Source organism: Microtus oregoni, unplaced genomic scaffold (genome assembly GCF_018167655.1).
Source record: "Microtus oregoni isolate MIOR12 unplaced genomic scaffold, Mior012 000049F_ref0000343, whole genome shotgun sequence".
Lineage (NCBI taxonomy): Eukaryota > Metazoa > Chordata > Mammalia > Rodentia > Cricetidae > Microtus > Microtus oregoni.
The window spans coordinates 8,240,401-8,261,407 of NW_024543223.1; the positions used below are offsets into that span (position 1 = coordinate 8,240,401).

A 21,007-nucleotide genomic window follows, 5' to 3' on the forward strand; every position below is an offset into this window, starting at 1 on the left:
TCAAGTGTGTGGGGTTTTTTTTGTGTGTGTGTTTATATCTGTGCACTGCATAAGTGCCTGCTGCCCGCATAGTCCAGAAGAGGGCATCAGATCCTCTGGAGCTGGAGTTATATACAGTTGTGAGCCACCATGCATGTGCTGGAAACTTGGAGCCAGGTTCTCTGAAAGAGCATGGAATGGTCCTAACCATGGAGCCCTCCCCCTCTGGCTTCAAGTTGGATAATCTTGAGAAAACAGACCTGCAAGCAACTTAGTCAAGACCACACTGCTGAAGGAAGATCTAGCACCCCAGGGACCATGACACAATCTGCCTGCACATTTATCTGCCATAGTCACTCACAAATAGGATTTATTCTCTCTACAAACATCCATTCATTCAACACAGAACTGAGCACTGAGCACCACTCTAGATTCAGGCTTATAGGACAAACACAGTGACATCTTTATTCTAAAGTCTTCCCAATAAACAACACAGAACATATTACATGCCAGTTGGACTGATGCTGTCAAAACAGCTGAAGCAGGGAAGGGGGTATCATTTTGCACAGAGTGGACCAGGAAGTCTGTCTTGAAAGACAGCATGAGAGTGAAGGTGTGATGGAGGGATGGATAGCTAGCCAGGAACAGCCAGACATCTTGGAGGTCAGTATAATTGGAGACAGTGGCAGACCAGGGAGGCAGCAGCAGAAAGTGGGCAGGTAGAGAGGAGTGACAGAGGTGTCCCTGGGGAGTGCGCTGGGATACCAGGAGGTGTGAGTTTTCCACCCCTGGCGAAGGAGGTGGCCACAGATGACAAAGAAAGGATCAACTTGGCCTGACTTTTAATAAGACTGCTCGGTCTTTGGAGCAGTTCATGGCCAGGAGGGGGCAGAGTGGAGTCAGGAGGTCATTGGAGGAGCTATCACAGCAGTGTGAGCAACGCTGGCCAGGCTGACAGCAAGGTAGGCTGTGAGAAGCATCAAGATCCCAGCATATGTTCAAGACAGACCTGTTGGGATTCGCTGCTGGGCAGACAGAGGTGAAGAGCGAGGGAGAGGCCAAGATGTCTTCTGAGGTTCTAGCTTGAACCTCTGCACTGTGCCCAGCAGCGTCTTTGGTGCCTTGCAGGAAATGTTAGTCACATCTGAGTCAGACAGGAAGCGTTTGCAAACAGGGACGCACCCCCTCTAGCAACTTCATCATATTAAATCTTCCTTCCCAAAATAGCCCCGGCCTGACAGCCTCCCAGAGAGGATGGAAACCTTATTCGCAAATAATTCTCAAAGCTGACGACTCCCTGGGGCTCCAAGGTAGACTTTAATCATCACGTTCCCATTTTCTCCCAAGGATGAACATAGCAACACAAACAAGGGGCATCAGTTTTGAGAGCAGAATCCAAGAGTCCCCTGCAACTCCGCCCATGGTGCCCGATTCACTGCTGGATGCTTCTTCAATGGTGTCTGCTCTTCCCTGTGTGACTCAGAAGATCACTAGCTCTCAAGCAGAGAGGAAAAGTGGGGGGTGGTGGGAGGTGATGGGCAGCGGGTCCTTGAGAAAGGTTCAGCATGAGGAGACTTGAACTGGATAAGGGCAGGTCAGGGAAAGCCCGAGAGCAGCCTTCTACAGGCTCAGCCTTTACAGGCTCGGGATTTGTGGGTGGAAGGCTTCCTATTCTGGTTTACATTTGTGAAGCACTTGTCAGTGCGCCCTAGTGAATGGACAAGTTGTGTGTGTGTGTGCCGTCTGCCTCCACGGGTCCTGTGGCAACTCTAAAGCCATGATAGGCCAAGATGGTATCTTGCTCTGCATCAATCATCCTTTCCTGTTTTCCTGGCTTGAATTCTCCTGTTCTTCGTTTCTTTCTATGTGCTCGATAGAGCACAGTGGTTAAAGGTTACCCTAGGAAGCATGTGCTTCTGCTGTGCTAAGCATGGCTGAACATGTTGAAGAGTCCATATGAACTCAAGAGTGTCAACCTCCGTCACTTTCCACTGTCCATTCTTCCCCAGTCCCCTGGGCTGGACTTACAGGAGGCAGTCACCACTCCAGGCTTTATATGCAGGTTCTGGGGATTCTGAACTCAGGTTCTTGTGCCCACATGGCTGGTGCTTTACCAACTAAGCCATCGTCCCAGGCCAGCACCTGGCACTTAATTTAAGGTAATTATTAAGAGAGGGATCGCGATGCTGATCTATGCTGACCCTCCACGGAAAGATTGACAGGAGAAGGCAGGGCTGAGAGATGGAGGAAAGAGACAGATCATTTGGGTTTTCTTTTGACATTCTATGAGCTGGCTGGTTCAACATTAGTTATGTGTTCCAACAAATTCCCTTTGGGGCTTAAGCCAACTTGATTTGGGATCCATGACAGGCATTCAAAGACCTTCCTGAGTGACATGAGACACCAGGCAAATTTGGGTAAATTGCATCACGTCCAGCCCTCATAGCTGCTCCCTGAGGTAGGTCTGCTTATCTATACTTCATAGAATTTCACCTTGGAAGGCCAGCTGCCTCTACTTGAGCCTGTCACTCATGCTCAGCACTTATGGGGACCTTGAGGGCTTGCAGATGAACTTCTTAGTGTACCTCTCTGTCCCAGTGGCAGCCTTGGACCTCAGGAGCTCTGCATTTCTTGTTCACAAACCTGTGTGTCCATAGAGTGCCCCATCCATCCTGGCAGCACTCAGACGTGTGTGCTGCATAGAGAGATGGTCTTTTTTAGATTTATTTATTTACTTTATGTATCAGTGCTCTATCTACATGTACACATTTATGCCAGAAGAGGGCACCAGATGCCACTAGAGATGGTTGTGGGCCACCATGTGGTTGCTAGGATGAACTCAGGATTTCTGAAAGAGCAGCCAGTGCTCTTAACCACTGAGTCATCTCTCTAGCCCTTAGATAGATGTTCTTGCCTGAGAACTGACCCAGGATTTCAAAGCACATGTGGGTTTTCTTGCTTTGCTTCTTACTTTTACCTATTTCCAGAGGTAAGAGCCAGATTCAACGATATGATCAATGAGGACAATTCTAGCATAGTTTAAAACACACACACACAAACGAGAGCATGCATGCACACACACACGTACACAAGAGCATGCATGCACACACACACACACAACAACAACAACAACAACAACTCTGCTCCATTGAGCACTGTGAGCCACATCAGGAAGGGCCCCATTTGTGATAGTGGGGCTCACATCTCACATGGCTATGGGAGTCATGATGGCTGACTCTAGCCGATTGCTAGGAGAAGCGCTATACCGAACATTGCTTTAATCTCTGCGGCAGTTCTCACACATGCCCTTACTTTATTTACATGCCACTGCGAACCAGGTTGGGTAAGAGAGTTCATGTAATTTATAGACACCACATGAGCCACCAGTGTTGGGACCATTTGGAGTCCTGGCCTCCAGCTGTTCTTCCCTGCTAGAGATCTTTACTTTCCTTCTGATTTGAGTTACTGAAAGCTGTGTCAGAGTAGTTTACCAGCTCTGCTTCACGAGCCCGTGTTGCCTTGGCCTTGAGGATCAGAGGATAAGGTTTTCACCTGTCGGCCCACCTGACTGTTGGGTGTATAAGCCTCCATGGTGCTATTGAATAAAGGGCTTCTTACCAGTGACTAAATGTCCGTGTCTCTGTCTCTCTGTCTGTGTGTGTTTGTGTGTTTCAATCTCTAGCCCCTTGCCCGAAGCTCGCGAACTGTAGGGTAGCTCATAGAGCACAGACAGGCATTGTGCTCTGTACACCAGCATCAAGTCCAGAGCTGATGCTGTGGCCATGTCTGAGAAGACCTGATGTTCTTTGTGATGAGGGAAGAAGGGGTCTGTGGCTACTGCAGAGGCAAGAGATGACGCCAAACAAAGGGCTGGTCCACAGATTTCTCTCAGCAGGAGGCTCCTGATGAGGTGGAAACTGTATATCTGGGGTCTGCCTAAGCTGATATGACCCCTCTCCAGGGCTGTTCCTGGCTGTTCAAGCTTTCCTGGCTCCACTGCTCTCTGAACAAAGAGGTTTATTGTGGCCCAGCCACCGCTCCCGCCAACTCCCTAAGACTTTGGGTCTACCACTAGCCAGTCCCCACCCAGCTGCTGGAATCACCACCATCCAGGCCCAACTTGAGCGGAGAACCAAGTCCTACTGAACTTCTCTCCTAATCACTCATCAGAACACCCTTTAAGGCCCACCCAGGCTGCTGATGCTCTCCCTCAGCCCCTCACCACGATCTGGCTTCCTCTTCCTCCCTAACAACCCCAGGAGGAATTTCACATAACTCAGTGCTTGGTCAACTTAGCCCTGCACTTCAGACCAGTCCCACTCTGCAGTGCAGATGAGCCATGGAGTTTCACAGGGCGTCGGGTTCACAATGTGTAAAGCAGGGGAAAAAGGAGTGGGTTGCTAAGTAACTGTCCTGTGGTCCATGGAGCACCAGCTCTAGAAGAAAGCTAAGAAGTAGCAGCCTTCCCCTTGTCTTTGCTCCTTATCCTCCCAACAGCTATCCGAGCTAAACTTCAATTTAGCCTCGATTCCCAAAATGAGGAAAAGGGGCTGGAGTGGCTGAGGCTTAGTGAGCAGGGCCTTCTCATCTGGTCTCAGCAGCACCACTCACACGGTCCCACTGGGCTAAAACGAGGATTACTCAATTGCTTAGAAGTTCAAAGTGTTTAAGATGTTCACAAACACATTTATCCTTTTGCTTTCTTTCTGCTTCACAGCTGTGAGCTGTTGAAGGTCATAAAGCTATGTGTGAGGAAAGCATGGGCTAGAAGATGAGGTGGCAGAATCTTGAGTTCCATAGCCGGTGACTGAGCCATGAAATTTGGCCCCCAATCCCACAGCACCTTCCTCTATTCCATTGCTTGGGTGCAGAACCCCCCTAAGGAACAGTCTTTAAGGCAGGGGTGCACAGCAAGGTGGGGTAGACATCACAGTTCACAGATCCTGGAGCAGGGATGACTGACAGTCTTGGTAGACAGGAGGACTGTGGACAGGTCTGGCATGGGGCCAGAGGCTTAGCAACAGCATCTCGGGGACCCTGGCCAGTGGCACCATCTGGATGCAATCTCCTTGTGTGCCTATGGCTCACAGACTTTACAGTGCTGCTGCCAGCAGAGACCCTACCCAAGATCCACTAGAACTGGGGAGAGAGGCAGGGTCGGGCCATTGTGTACCATTCCCACTATATTAGCCACACGTGGGCTAACTGGGTCTACACAGCACCTGACCCCTGTGACCTCCCATTCCCATCCATAGACCCACCAGAGCAGAGCAGAGCAGATGGAACAAGGGAGTGTGGGAATATCTGGAGCATTGGAAGACCTCCAAGGACTTTGTTCACTGCCTTAGGCAATGGCTGTGCTTCCCTAGTACCAAGAGCCCAGAAGTTACTGCTCTGGACCTGGCCTTGGGGAAAAGGAAACAGCAGAACTTCCCCCTAGCACCATATACCTTCACAGCACCACATGGATGTCGCCAACAAGGCCTTCCGAGATTCTTACTGAAACATCAGTGTTCTAAAGAGCTCTTTGTTGGGGACACTAGGCAGCGTGGGAAGGAATGGGTGGGACCCTTCTTAGGAGTGTTACTCTAACCTCAGTGTCTGAGAGAATTTCTGGGTGAATCCACGCTCTAGTTTGTGTGAATGTTTTGCAGCTACTCTATATGGATGACAAGGTGACCACAAACACATGGCTTCTGTTCACTGGGGGCACTTTTCATGGCATTCTCCCTCTACTCCTCTCCAGCAGCTGTAACATTCCTCAGTGGGAGCCACTGTCCTGCCCTTTGAATACGTTAGATGACTTGGGCAAGGTCATCCAGCTGGCAGTGGGGAAAGTCAGGATTCAAGTTCAGACATGAAACTTACAGAGACTGTCTTGCTCACCTCAGCACCCCCCCCCCGCCCCCCCCCCCCCACACACGAGGCTGTTGTTATCAGAAAGGAGACAGAGAAAACAAAGGATTCGTGGCACAAATAAGTTAGGAATGAGGCAAACAGAGCGAAGTGGATCTGATGGAGAGGGCCTGGGTGGGAATTTAAATGGTGTGTGTGTGTGTGTGTGTGTGTGTGTGTGTGTGTATTTATGTGTGTGTATGTATGTATGTGTGTGTATGTGTTGTGTATGTATGTGTGCCTGGTGTATATGTGTGTATGCATGTGTGTGTATGTGTGTATGATGTGGGAAGTCCTTCTGTATATCTGTTGCTTTCATTGATTAATTAATAAAAGCTGTTTCGGCCAGTGGCTTAGCAGAATCGAGCTAGGTAGGAAAACTGAACTGATTGCTGGGAGAAAGAAGGCAGAGTCAGGGAGACACCATGTAGCCGCCACGGGGACAGAGGAGCTGGAACCTTGACAGTAAGCCACAGCCACGTGGTGATACACAGATTAATAGAAATGGGTTAAAATAAGATGTAAGAGCTAGCCAATAAGAAGCTAGAGCTAATAGGCCAAGCAGTGATTTAATTAATACAGTTTTCTGTGTGGTTATTTTGGGGCTGAGCAGCTGAGAACAAACAAGGGGACTCTTACAACATGTATATGTGTGTATTGGACATGGGTGCACTGTTGTGTGATTGCATGTGGAAGTCAGAATTATAATTCAGGTAGTTCCATCAGTTTTGAGACAGCGTTTTTCATTGGTCTGGAGCTTCACCATGTCAGCTAGACTAGCTGGCCCGCAAGCTTCCAGGAGCCCTCCCATCTCAGCCTCCTGTCTTGCCATCCCCAGGATGACAAGAATGTGCCACTACACCTGACATTTTATGTGGATTCTCAGGATCTGAACTCAGGTAATAATACTCATGAGACATACTGACTGGGCCATCTCCCCAGCTCAAAACCTGGAGTTTTTGTTACTTAATTTACTGCAGTCTTATTGGTGACAGGAACAACCTGAAATTCCCCAAGTGTCCATCAGTCATATGGTGAAAGACATCCTGAATGTCTTACTGTGCTTCTGTGGAAAAACCCCTAAGTCTCTGTTGGGTTTCTCCAGTTCTCCAGACCTAGACCATGCCCCTCCCTGCTCTATGCTGGCCTTTCTTCCCTGCTCCCCTCACTTGGGTACTGCCCAGTTTCTGCATCATTTGTCCCTGTACCACCCAATAATCCCGGATGTTGGTACTCTCTCTTCCCTCTGCCCATTCGGCAGTAAAGCCTCTACAGTTAAACTGTGTGGAACCCTGTTGCCTGCTGGGACACTGATAATGATGCAGGTGCCTTATTATTATTATTATCATTATTATTATTATAGAAGGGACCCCCCCCCAAGCAAAAACAATGCCCGGACTGACCTCCCAAGAAACTTTCCGATGGTCTTCACCATTAGCGTCCCCACCAGGCCACCAATCGCGAATATGGACACAGTCACAGACCAGAGCAGGGTCAAGGTATTGGGGTCTATGGGATGTCCACGCCTTCTGTACCAGGTTGCATTGTAAAAGTCCTTGATATACTGAAAGGAAACGAGATGAGTTATTTCCTTCTGCTCTGCCTGTGCTGGAAGTGAATCAAAAGGGTCTTTACAGGGCTGGTTCATCATGCTTGGCCCCTCGCAGAACTCTGCACTGGGCCTCATTGGGTTCTTCTAACAAATATAGGGAATGGTCCTTACAGTGTGACTCTTTTGGGGAGTGTGAAGCCTGGGAGTCAAAGCAGATCTGGACCTAAACTCTGATGTCACTATGCAGTGGAGACCCAAAGAGGCCAAAGGTCAGAGAGTTTGGGACTTGTTTCTAGTTCATTCATTATTTTGCTTCCACTTCAAACAAAGCCTCCAACTAGTTGTAAATCAGGGTTCTGCTCTCTTAAGGCTGTTGTCACCAGGTGTGGCTAGTTGCCAGGTCTTGTGCTCCTGGAATAAGGAAGTAGTTGGTTTCTACCTAAAAGTCTAAGGACCCAACTAAGTTCCAGTTCTCTTTATGGAAATAACTTGGGATTCCACCCAGGGAGTGGTTTGCTTACAGTGTTTGGTCAAGGGAGTGAGTCTGGGGCATGAACTTGGTGAACATAGACCTTCAATTGGTCTGTTCATTTCCTTGTATCATGTTAATGCAGTCTTTTGTCTTACTCCTACCTTTTGGGGTCAGGGGTATTTTAAGCAGTTGGAAATTAAACATGGGTGAATTTTCAGTACTCACTGAGAAATTCCTTCCCAATGCTATCCTATATGTTTCTCCATTTTATTATTTTCATTCACGTCTTCATATTCTTTACTCTATTTCTAAATCCCCACGCCTCCACTCTGGAGAAAAGTATTTTCGTCGAGGCTGGCCCCTGACACAACAACTTGGAAGTATGTTAAAAGCACACACTTCGGGCTGGAGAGATGGCTCAGAGGTTAAGAGCACTGACTGCTCTTCCAGAGGTCCTGAGTTCAATTCCCAGCAACCACATGGTGGCTCACAACCATTTGTAATGAGATCTGGCACCCTCTTCTGGCCTGTAAATGTACATGCAGGCAGAGCACTCTATATATAAAAAATAAAATAAAATGTTTTTAAAAAATAAAGCACACACTTCTAACAGAAGTACCACCATGCAATAGCGAAGCTATGTTACAGAAAAGACAATAAACAGCAAAGAAAAGTGTTCACTTAATTGAGTCAAAAGTTAAATCTCTTTTTCGCCAAAAGATACCTTCGGGAAAATGAAGAAAAGGGTCTAGTGAAATGCCTTTGTTGCTGAAGGTGCTTGCCACCAAGCCTGAAGACCAAAGTTTGATCCCTGAAATCCACATAGTAAAAGAGGATAGAACTGAGTCTCTCAAATGGTCCCTGCTCTCCACACGTGTATCATAGCATACACCCACAAATAAATATAAATAAATAAAACAATTAAAATTCTTTTTAAACTTGCCAGTGGTTATGCATGTCTTTAATCCCAGCACTCAGGGAGGCAGAGGCAGGCAGATCTCTGTGAGTTCGAGGACAACCTGTTCTACAGAGTGAGTTCCAGGAAAGACAGACAGGCTACACACAGAGAAACCCTGTCTTGAAAAACCAAAAAAAAAAAAAATTACTTTTAAATGAAGACAAACCATAGACCGTGTTTACATATTTGTAATGCATATAGCTGCAAAGGGAAAATGTCCACAATACATAAAGAACTCTAAAATATCAATTAGAAGACAAAGACAGGACTAGAGAGGTGGCTTAGTGCTTAAGAGCACTTTTCTCTTCCAGTGGACCCAGGTTTAATACCCAGCACCCACAGCTCACAACCGGCTGTTAACTACAGTTCCAAGGGATCTGATGCCCTCTTCTGGTCGAATCAGGAACTGCATGAAGTGGCTCACAGACCTGTATGCAGACAAAACACACCTGCACATAAAAATAGTTTTTTAAAAATAAGACAAATTAATTAACAATTATCAGAAGACCTGAAAAGACCCTAAACTATATCCACATGTCCAATTAGGCAACCACAGACTCCATACCATTAGTCAAAGTGACATGCAAAGAAACCACAGTGAGCTCTGTCTAGACATCCACCCCATCACCATCACTGTGGCTGTACTGGAGCACAGGCTGGTGGGCTCCCCAGTGCATTCACAGTCATACGCTGCTACTAATGTGGGCCCACAAAACCTCAGCGCAGCTAGCACACGTCAGTACAGGAAAAGCTGGGTTTGACTCTCCCAGACCGAGCTCTATGCTTGTGATGCAACAACTTTTCACCTGCCAGAGTGAAAGGATGATGCTGACCTGGGGTTGGTGTGAGGGGCAAATATGAGCATGAAGCAAATCAGAAGTGCTGGAACGGAGCTCATAGAAACTCCACTTAGACAGAGATACTTTAATGACCAGCTCAGAGATCTGCTTCTAGAAAATTCCATTGCACGACTTTCCTACAGGCCCTAGGATATACGTCCTCAAATGTCCATTGTCCATAATAACCCCAGAACAAGAATCCCAGATGTTCATGGAAGAACAGATAAACAAACTATAGAACAATCAGAACGGGAAGCACTTCAGTTACAAACATAAGTGAACTATGGCTCCGTGCAGAGACAGATGCTGACATTATGACAGCCATCCAAGGAAGTGGAGGAAACCACACGATGGTTCCATGTCTAAGAGTCAGAGAAGCAGAACTGAGTCTGCTGATGGAGTTCCACACAGGTGACAAACTCTGAAGAAATGCCTTCAATGCCAGGCCAGTGGCTGTCATGGGCGATGCTGTGAAAAATGACTGCTCCCTCAGGACCTTCGGCTCATCACCCAGTTGGTGACAACATACATTCTAGACTTACAAGCAACCTTTCATCCTGTGGGTGAACGCATGCATGAGAGACATGTTCGTGCCTTCTGTATTCTTTTGTGAGTATATGTATATAGTCCCTTTAACACGTAAACACAAACAGAAACAATGGAGACATGTTCCAGAAGGAGGGAATTTGAAACAACATGTATGGACTGGGAAGTGGAGTAAGACACTTCACACCCAAGCATGCAGACCTGCGTTCTGTACCCAGAGTCCATATTTAAGAAAGAAATCTGGCACAGTGGCACATGTTTGTGATCCTGGCACGGGGGACAGAAACTGGTGGATCCAGCCTAACTAGCCAGCCAGGCTACTGAATCAGCACGCCCTAAGCCGAGGAGAGACCTTGCCTCAAAATGAGCAAAACCAAATGGACAGCTCCTGAGAAACAGCGGAGGAGGTCGTTGACATCTGGCCTCCACACCCACATCTGCACGCATATATGTATATGCTCACATAGATGATGAATGCATGCATGTGCAAACACACACATATCCACCCACACAATCAAGACAGCAAGGTGGGGAAAGGCATAGGTGTTCAAAGAAGGAGAGAGAGTTGGCGGTGGGGGGGGGGGTGAGATAAGAAGGGCAGGTGGAGGTGGAAGTGATTGAAGGATCCTGATCCTAATTGTGGCTTCCTTGCAGTTTACTATAGGTAGAGTGGGTTTTAGAGCAAGGGATGGGCATGGTGTGTTCGCATTTTCACAGGATCCCTCTGGCTACAGGGTGGAAATGAGGGAGAAGGGAGGTAGAGAGGAACTGGGTGTCCCATTGAGAGAAGTGTTGGGACCCGTGCAGCCTCCCAAACACCATGAAGTCCTGGACTAAACACTGGGCAGATGTGGGTGGATTTGAGACTGAACCTGGGAGTAGGGTAGACAGAACTTGCTGGGTGACGGGCTGCAGGTTTAGAAAGGGGGGATATCGAAGAATGTGAAAGAGAAACCGAAGACCTCCAGGTTTCACATGTACAAGTTCTAAAGGCTAGGGAAGAAGCATGGATGGAGGGAAGGCATCTTCTCCTTGGGAGGTATCAATCTTCTTTTCATTCTCTCTGTTCCCCAGATCTACAACCTCTTGGCTAGAACACATTATCATCAAATAGAGTATGCCCTACTGACGACGAAGTTCCCACACCTTAACACACAGGACATCCATTTGCCATCATCCAGTTGATTCATCCAACAAACATGTGCTGAACATCGGGTCCTGAACTGGACATGGAGGTCAACCAAACCTAATCCCAACTCTCAAAGAAATAGCAGCCTAACAGAGCGGACAATACCCTGCATCACCTAAGGATGCTTTTGGCTGCAAGTAACAGGAAACTTCTGCTTAAAACGGCTAAACCATGAAAACACTTAACTAAATGGTAGCTCACAGTGGTGGTGAGCATGGAGAATGGGCAGCCCAGTGGCTCAGGAACTCAGTCAGAATGCAGGACCTTCCTGATGCTTCTCTGTGCCTTCCATAGTTTGTCCTTATCCTAAGGCTGCATCCTATCCTAACCATAGGATGCTACTCATAGCAATTCTGTTCATGTGCTTTTTCTTTCGGGTATAGCCAGAGAAAGCAATTCTGGGCCCTGGTTGATGACTCGCTACTGGAAAGAACAGACTAGAACCTTCCTTCCCATCCTTCAAAAGAAGCCAACACTGCCAACACATTGATCTTAGACTTTTGGACTACAGAGCTGTGAGACCACGCAGCTCTGTTGTTCAAGTCCACGGTACTGATAATAGCAGCCTCAGCAAAACCACATTGTCTCCAAGGATTCACCAACCATCCTTACAGTCTACACCACCACCGGTTCACCAGGGCTGCCACAGTGCTAACCTTTGGGACCTCAGCAAATAAGTGGCCATGAGCATCCTCTCTGAAGGAATATATCTCTGTTGGTTGCTCAGTGCCACATAGACATTAACGGCTTAGTCATGTGAAGTCTCTGCATACACTATTCTTCTTCCTATTTGGGGACAGGACTCGCCTTTCTCACAAGGCCACTTTCTGCTTTGGAGACTAAGAATGTCACACACCTTTATTCAGCACCCCTTCCCCCACCGGCTACCCCCCCCCCCACCTCTCGCCCAGCTAGGGAGTGAGCCTGCAGACAAGACTCAGCAAATCTGATGCCTAAGCTTCAAATGCCACAAATGGAATATGGCAACTTCCCAAAGCAGCAGTTGGGTGGTGACCTGCACTGGGGAGGGCTGAGGTGGATGCCTCAGGACCAGCTCTGAGTGTGGATTTGGGGCATGATCCTGGGTGGAGAACTCCCTGGCTCAACTCACTATTCTTTCAACAGCCATTTAGCATGAGTCATGCAAATTTCTTTGTGTAGCTTAAACCATGGAAACCACCAAATGACACATTGTCTCATGTTTTACCTCAGACGAATCTGGGGGTAGATCCCTTCATGTGCAAATGAGACTTTGAAATGGCAGAGGCTGTGGAAGGTTGTGAGGTGCCTGTGGGTAGCGGGCATTAGTGCTGGAACTGCTGCCTTCTGAGCCCAGACGAGCAACTCCTGTATATACACTATTAAACAAACCACAGTGGGGCAAAGTGGAACCGCTGAGCTCACTCGTACATTTGTGGGTTTAAAGGAAACCGGGGGCTGGAGAGATGGCTCAGTGGGTAAGAGCTCTTGCTGCTCTCCCAGAAGAACAGAGTTCAGTTTCAAGTCGCCTGTAACTCTAGTTCCAGATAAACCAACACCTTCTACTGACCCCAGGACACACATGTGAGCATAGACACATATACATAAATAAATATGATCTTTAAAATAACTAAATAAAAAGCTTAAATCAACATCAGTTAAGCCTTCGTATGGGCTAAACTCTGTCAGATCCTGGAAATACAATGAAAACATCTGAGAGCTCAGAGTGCACAGGAATAGGGGTGAGGGTGGCTGAGTCCCAGGGATGGAAGGGAGCACAGGGTGTCCAGGAGCAGGGGTGAGAGTGGCTGAGTCCCAGGGATGGGAGCACAGGGTATACAGGAGCAGGGGTGAGGGTGGCTGAGTCCCAGGGATGGAAGGGAGCACAGGGTGTACAGGAGCAGGGGTGAGGATGGATGAGTCACAGGGATGGAAGGGAGCACAGGGTGTACAGGAGCAGGGGTGAGGGTGGCTGAGTCCCAGGGATAGGAGCACAGGGTGTCCAGGAGCAGGGGTGATGGTGGCTGAGTCCCAGGGATGGAAGGACTCCAGAAAGTAAAGGCCACTAGACATCCCAGGACCATAGCAATTATAAACAGAGGCCGGGCCTCCGTCTGTGGAGAAACTTACAAAAGTAATGAATGTGCAGAAATTCTCAGGCACCCCTCCTGCCCCGGGAAAGACATGGAGGAGGCTGCTCTTGCTTCTGACCTTGGCCCCTATTGCAAGCCTGCACTGATTCAATTAAACTCACTCACAAGTAGTGTAGCCAGCGCCTACCCTGGAGAGCCTGCCTCTTAGTACCTCTTTGGTAGCAATGCCTGGGCTCCAGGAATTCCTGGGAGAGAACTCAAAGGAGTTGGGCTTGGAGAAAACAGTCTCTTACCCACTGAGTGTGCTGCACCTGGGAGCCTGGTGGGAGATGGGAGGGCAGGCGACCACTAACTCCCGCGTGCTGCTTTTGAAGCCTGCAGAGATTTCTTGCTTTCGTTTTGGAAAATCGCACAGCAGAAGCCTCCATAGAAAACTCTAGAAACTAGAAGACCTGTAGGGTGCAGTCTGTGTCCCCTACAACAAGCAACTCACAGGTTCCCTGAAAACCCTCCAAAGCACTGCCTGTGGGCACTAGTGTGTCTTCCTGCTGGGAAGCCAGAGAAGGCCCAGAAGACAGTCTGTGTGGTCGCTAGAGCCAGGTGATGAAACTGCTTCTACTTTATCATACAAATAGTCATCAAATTTGAGGTTCCTGGGCTGCTGTCAGTGTAACCTGCAGAGTGTGATACCACAGGCGGCTGTGAGCACGCGTGTGTGTGTTAAATTGGGCTTCTGTTTTGTGTCAGATAGTCACAAGAAATTAGAATAATAAAACCCACGAGACAGGCGCTCCGCATGTGGAACTGTGGACTCCTCTGAGAATGGGACACCTAACGTCATCGTCTCCACCCACAGCCCAATGGAGGGGTGACATTTTCAGTTCTCCTTCAGAGCAGGCGAGGAAATGGATCCAGAGCCATAAAACACTTGCCCAGGCTTACAGCATCGGCATGTGCTGTCATCGGGAACGAAGCCCGGCAGTGGCCTGACACGTTTTTTTTTTTCTTTTTTATTGATTTTATTGAGCTATACATTTTTTTCTGATCCCCTTCTTCCCCCTCCCCTTCAACCCTCTCCCTTGGCCCCTATGCTCCCATTTTACTCAGGAAATCTTGTCCTTTTCTATTTCCCATGTAGATCAAATCCATGTATATCTTTCTTAGGGTCCTCATTGTTGTCTAGGTTTTCTGGGATTGTGAATTGTAGGCTGGTTTTCTTTGCTTTATGTCTAAAAGCTACTTATGAGTGAGTACATGTGATATTTGTCTTTCTGGGTCTGGGTTACCTCACTCAATATGATGTTTTCTAGCTCTATCAATTTGCCTGCAAATTTCAAGATGTCATTTTTTTTCTGCTGTGTAGTACTTCATTGTGTAAATGTACCACATTTTCCTTATCCATTCTTCGATCGAGGGGCATTTAGGTTGTTTCCAGGTTCTGGCTGTGATAAACAATGCTGCTATGAACATAGTTGAGCACATGTCCTTGTGGCACAATTGAGCATCCTTTGGATAAATACCTAAAAGTGATATTTCTGGGTCTTGAGGAAGGTAGTTTCCTAATTTTATGAGAAATCACCATACTAATATACAAAGGGGTTGTACCAGCTTGCATTCCCACCAGCAATGCAGAAGTGTTCCCTTTTCCCCACATCCTCTCCAGCATAAGTTGTCATCCGTGTTTTTGATCTTGGCCATTCTTACAGGTGTAAGATGGGATCTCAGATTTGTTTCGATTTGCATTTCTCTGATGGCTAAGGATGTTGAACATTTCCTTAAGTGTCTTTCAGCCATTTTAGATTCCTCTGTTGAGAGTTCTCTGTTTAGGTCTGTACTCCATTTTTAATTGGATTATTTGTTCTTTTGATGACAAATTTCTTGAGTTCTTTGTATATTTTGGTGATCAGCCCTCTCTGACACAAATCTTAATCACTACTTTATTCCAACTCTTTTTAAAACATAATTTTTACTTATTTTTGAAATTCTGATTTATTTCTACTATGTGTTTCGCTCCTATCCATCCACCTCTACCTCCACACAGCTTCCTCTGGTGCCCCCCCCCCCCAATCCGTTACCCTCCCAGTCTCATGCCTTTCTTTCCCAAGTCTTTTTAAAAAAATTTAAATTTAAGGATTTTTTTAAAGTGTATGAGTGGTGTTTCCTGCACACATGTCTGTACACCATGCATACGCCATGCCCACATTGGAGCTCGTGGAACTGGAGTGACAGATGATTGTCAGCTATCGTGTGGGTGCTGAGAATCTAACTTGAGTCCTCCACGAGGGTAACGAGTGCTCTTAGTTGTTGAGCCATCTCTCTAGGCCCTGCAACTGTTTCCTTTTAAAATGTGTGTGGGGGTGCATGCGTAGGTAAAAGCTCAGTTCAACCTTGGGTGTCTTTTCTCAGGAGCCACAGGCTTTGTTTGAGACAGGGTCTCTCACCAGAACCTAGAATTTGCTGGCTTGCTTCGGATGACCCGTCAGTGAGCACGAGGGATGCTCTTGTCTCCTCCTCCCCAGGGCTGGGATTACAAACAGGCACCCCTGCACCAGAAATTTTCCATAGGAGCTAGAGACCGATCTCAGGCTCTCATACTGTAGACAGCACTACCAACTGAGACGTCTCTTCAGGCTGACTTCAACTCTTTTCTTTAATTTTTTTTATTTTTGTTTTTATGTGTACTGGTGTTTTGCCCACATGTGTGTCTATATGAAAAAGATGCATCCAGAGTTACAGGCAGTTGTGAACCACCATGCGGGTGCTGGGAATTGAACCCAGGTCTCTGAAAGAGCAATCAGTGCTCTTAAACACTGTTCCATCTCTCCAGCCCCCTGATTTCTTTCTTTCTTTCTTTCTTTCTTTCTTTCTTTTTTTTATGTAGGAAGCATAGAAATGACTCTCCCAGCACCTCTGTTGCACGTTGCCTAGCTTTATGCCAAGAAAGAAGCACAGAATACATGCTGGCTGGTTGCCAAGCAGGAGGCGTTTTTATCCACACCAGCTAGTACAAGAAAGTTCACTTCAACATGAGCAAAACAGAACTTGGAAGAACCGCAGAGTCTGCTAGATCTCTCCGGTTGGCATGTGTTATCTTCTGCTGCCTCTCAAAGCCATGTGACTCCACTCCTTGCATCTGGGTGAGGCTGTAGGAGGACTCCCCCCCCCCCCGCCCCACAAGTGTGAGCATCTACACTCACGTGCCATTGCGCTCACTATCTTTCCCTGTCAGCTGTCATTAGCCCAGAAAGCACCAGATGGCTCAAAGGCACTGAGAGTGGTGGGACCACAGGCTTTGAGGATAAGAATCCCATGATCGCCTGCCTTTGATAGTGATGTGAGTTTTAAAAAGAGCATCCATGGTGTTGAGCCGCCACTGTGGTGCTGAGCTTGCTACAACAGCTGAGTTTCCAAAGCACAACCCGCCTGTTTCTGAAACCTCACATGACCACTCACGGTGATGCTAGGGTGGGTGGGAGCAAGATTTAGGCCATAGCGAGAGGATGAACAGGAGTGGACACATGGGCCTTTACCTAACACTTCTTTGTAATGTTTATGGGGAATGTGTCAGCTTCCATTTGCAGAAAACATCTTGCAGCCCAAGATGGTCTTCAGGCCACTGTGGTCGTGAGATCTAGGCCAACTCTGCACCACCTTTATCTTGTATGCAATGCTTTGCTTTTCATTGGCCCCACATCCAAGAAGCCTACACCTATGTCTTGTTTTGTCTTGACACATCCTATTCCATACCTTGGAAACCAGATCTCCACTAAGAAGCTTCTGTCCTTCTATCTTCAGGCATCTCAAGAGCCAGTGAAGACAAGTCTACTGTGACACCATGAGCACAAAATGCTGTGACTATAGAATCTAGTCACATGACCTAGATCAGGGAAGTCAAAAGTGCAGGTAGTCTGGGTTCAAGCTGGACAGCTATGGACACAGGGCACAAAATACCCGAGGCACATAAGCTGGACATAATACGGACACAGAGGAGCTGCACATGGCCCAGTGGGACCGAATGGTGGCCCAGATCAGGAGGAAGGCTGTAGGCCAAGGCAGGGGCCGGCTATAAGTGTGCTCTTGGTCCTGCAGCTTGCAGAGGGTTTGAGTGTGCATCAGCAGCTGTGCTTTGTTGCATGGGTGTTCATTGTAGCTATAGCTTAAAGGTTCTTCCAGGGTTTAGAGAGGATGAACCCAGGATGGCAAGGAAGCTTCTGCATTTGGAACTAGATGGTGAGCAGACAGAATGAACCCCATAAAGAGTGTGAACTAGAGTCTAAACCGCAAAGCCATGACAAAGAGGCAGCCTGGGTGAAGGGAAAGAGGCCGAAGGCAGAACTGACCACCTCGACTCCAAGACTTGCTCGCACCTTTGAGTCCTTTTGTGACCTTTGCGGTGTCCTGAGGCACCGTGTCAATGTCTCTGGGTAGTGTTCTTGGAGCTAGGGGGCCTTGGCATCTGCTTTGTCCCATTTGCATCTTTGCCACTTGCTTGCTGGTTAACTGAATGAGTTGCTTAACCTCTCTGAACCGTAGGTCCTGCCACTAACGTCATTGACTCCCCTTCAGGGATTTACTGTGAGAACTCACAGGAAGAAAATAAAAAGCCTAGTTCCGGGTCTTTAGAGTCCCGCAGTAGAACCCAGGCAGAGGAGCAGCTGGTGGTGGAGGAATCAATATCATTATATTTCTGTGTCTGTAAAATAAGGAAGGTCTAGACACATTTGCTTCCTGGGCCCGAGAATCTATAAATAATTCATCATTACCTCCCAGCCTAAAAACCCAAGGGCCAACGCTTTGGCAATAAATTGACCTCTGCAATTCCCTTCCTCCGACGGACGGCAGGAAATGCCAGGCAATGGAAGGCCAATTACCTTGCATTGATATCAAAAAACCTTTCCCAGTTTGTGATATTAACGCTGTTAGAGTCATGAAGACCTTGGCAAGCATTCATCTGCAGCGGCTCTCAGGGGTGCCATAAATATATACAGAAATAGAATACCCTGTGCGTGGTCCAGAGGACTCACGTGTTGCCTAAGAGAGCCAGACGTACCTGAAGGGCTTGTGAAGTCTCAGCATCAGCAAACACGGGCAGAAGGAGGAGATGGATAGAGAAGCCCTTACATACACGCAATCCCAGGGAGGGCAACTTACGTCGCCTGGCTCCCTACACCAGAGTGGCACACAGTAGGTGCTCACCACATCTCAGTGGCATGCCCTGTAAGCAGAAATACTGTTTCTAGATTGGTCTGAGTTTCTTGGCCCCAGCAGTGTCTCTCCCTCCACTTTTCCCTCCTTCTATCTGCCTGGGTCAGCTGTCCTACCTCTCTGATGGTGGTAATCACTAGTCCCCATCCTACTGAGCAGAAGCTCCCTTAAGCAATGATGACTGTGCTCTTTGCCTGACTGGGGCGACAAAGGCGGTTTCCCTGAGGAGTCTAATGACAAGAAGCTAAATCAGAGATAAAGGCTTCCCAGCTCTAGGAAGCTGAGATTCCAGAGGGCAGAGTGTGGGGAAATTCCACCTCCTAAAACACACAAGAAGGCCCCTTCTGCCAGTTAGCAACCCTCCCGGTTCTGCTCAAAACCAAACCACACCCAGTTGGAAACTCAGGGTTCCCAATTTAAATAACATAGCAACATCTTAGAGACAAATTGGAAGTGACAGCCCTGATTTAGAGATGTGCAGTGAGGTGTGAAAAACCCCATGATGGAGATTTCCCAGTGCATGGAAGGATGCACATTATATAAACAACACACTGGTGGAGGTGGGGGGGTGAACCCCAGGAAACGGCCTCAGCGCTAGCATGTCAAAAAGCAGGGCCACTGGATGATGGAGCAGGCTGCCTGGGGCGGCTGCTCACTCTCCCCTTCTTTACTGCCATGGAGTTATTATCCTGGCATAGTCTCTAGACAAGCGAGAGACATGGTCTGGCTCATGGAGGTGATTTACGCCAGGGGTTCTGTTGTTAAATCTCTGGCTCTTTTCCTAAGTCTGTTGCTTTTACAACTGCCAAACAAGACCAGGTGAAAGCAAGAGAGAGGCTGGAAAGGGGAGCAAAGGGGAGGAGAGTCTTGGTTCAGAGACGCCCATTCTATCAGCCTGTCAGCTGTTTCTGGCTCAATGCGAGCTTGTCTTCCAGAAACAACATCCATAGCTAACTGAGCATCTCTGCTTGCACTCTCATTTGGCTAGACTGCAGTCCTTCCTGGAGGCTCTTCTTGGGGGCTACCCGTAGGTCATTCTGCCCAGTTCTGCTCTTCTTCAGTCTAGTGTAGGACAAGAGGGAAAGGGGTCCTATTGCCATCACCACTCTGCCCTAGCCTGCAAACAGCCCTGCCTCACCAACGACGGAAACTCATTCCAGCTACCAGAGAGCTGGGCGTGGAGCTTAGACAGCTTACTACAGCTCAGCTACAATGTCTCCATCCAGCCCTCCCTGGCCTCTTGAGTGCAGGCATGGGGAGACCACATGAACCAAGGCATCTTCCTCTGCAGCTCTGGTCATCACAGATTCTTCTAGCAGTACTAACAAACCCAGTGTTCTGAAGAGCTCCATTCTCCTCAGGGGCAAAGCTTAAACAGTATGAATCTGAGGACATTTGCCGTGTGCGGCATTGGCATCTCTAGCCTGTGTGCATGACCGCTTGGGAGTCTAGGCCATGTTCAAAGATGTGTGATTAGCATGGAAATTAGTCTCGGATTCTGAGGCCTTCTGCAAGGGCCTCCAAATGCTTCTGGCTTACATGTAGCTAGGTGGATGGATGGTGATAGACAGAAAGACAGGTGATGATAGAGATGGTTACTGGGAACAAACAAGCAAACAGGCCTGGGCTATCACTAATAATCTGGCAATAAAGTGAAATTCATGGAAAGAAACATCACAGGAAGACTTCAGTCCAAGCCAGTCCATGGTGGCGCAAGCCTTTATCCCAGTGCTTGGTAGGCAGAAGCAGGCAGATCTCTGAGTTCAAGGCCTGCCTAGTCTGCAGAGCAAGTTCCAGGACAGCCAAAGTTATACAGAGAAACCTTGTCTTGAAAACAAAACAAAACAAAACAAACAAAAACGAAAGAGACTTCAGTCTGTGTTGGACACTACATAATTTGACCACGTTCAGCCAGCTAGCCTTCTGCCAGAAACTAAGTCCTTGGAAGTCCGCTGGTACTTCCGCTCTCTCTTAGAACCCCAAACACAAGAGTTAGGCAATGACTTCTAGCCCAATATTTGCTTTGGTAAATAGTTTTATTGGCACACAGTTTTATTTATTCATTTATATTTTATCTCTGGCTGTTTTCTCACTTGGACAAAGTTGAAGAATTGCAGAAAAAGAGTCACATGGCCTTGCTAAGTCAAATATGTGGTCTGGACCTTTACAAATAAATGTTTGTTGACCCTGTAGCAGGTCAATGTAAGAGAGCAAAAAGATGGGTCACTAGATGATTAGACCTGCGTCTGTCACCTGTGAACAGAATAGGGACAGTACCTGAATTCTTACATGGGGCAGAC

General features: G+C 47.7%; 1 protein-coding gene across 1 annotated transcript in view; it reads right to left on the minus strand.

Annotated features, from left to right (window-relative positions):
• Slc2a9 (solute carrier family 2 member 9) overlaps positions 1–21,007 on the minus strand; it is a 119,940-nt gene that overhangs the window by 91,354 nt on the left and 7,579 nt on the right. The window contains exon 3 of the mRNA XM_041636279.1: positions 7,278–7,438. Coding sequence (XP_041492213.1) covers positions 7,278–7,438 — 161 coding nt within the window. The remainder of the gene's footprint in view (positions 1–7,277; positions 7,439–21,007) is intronic.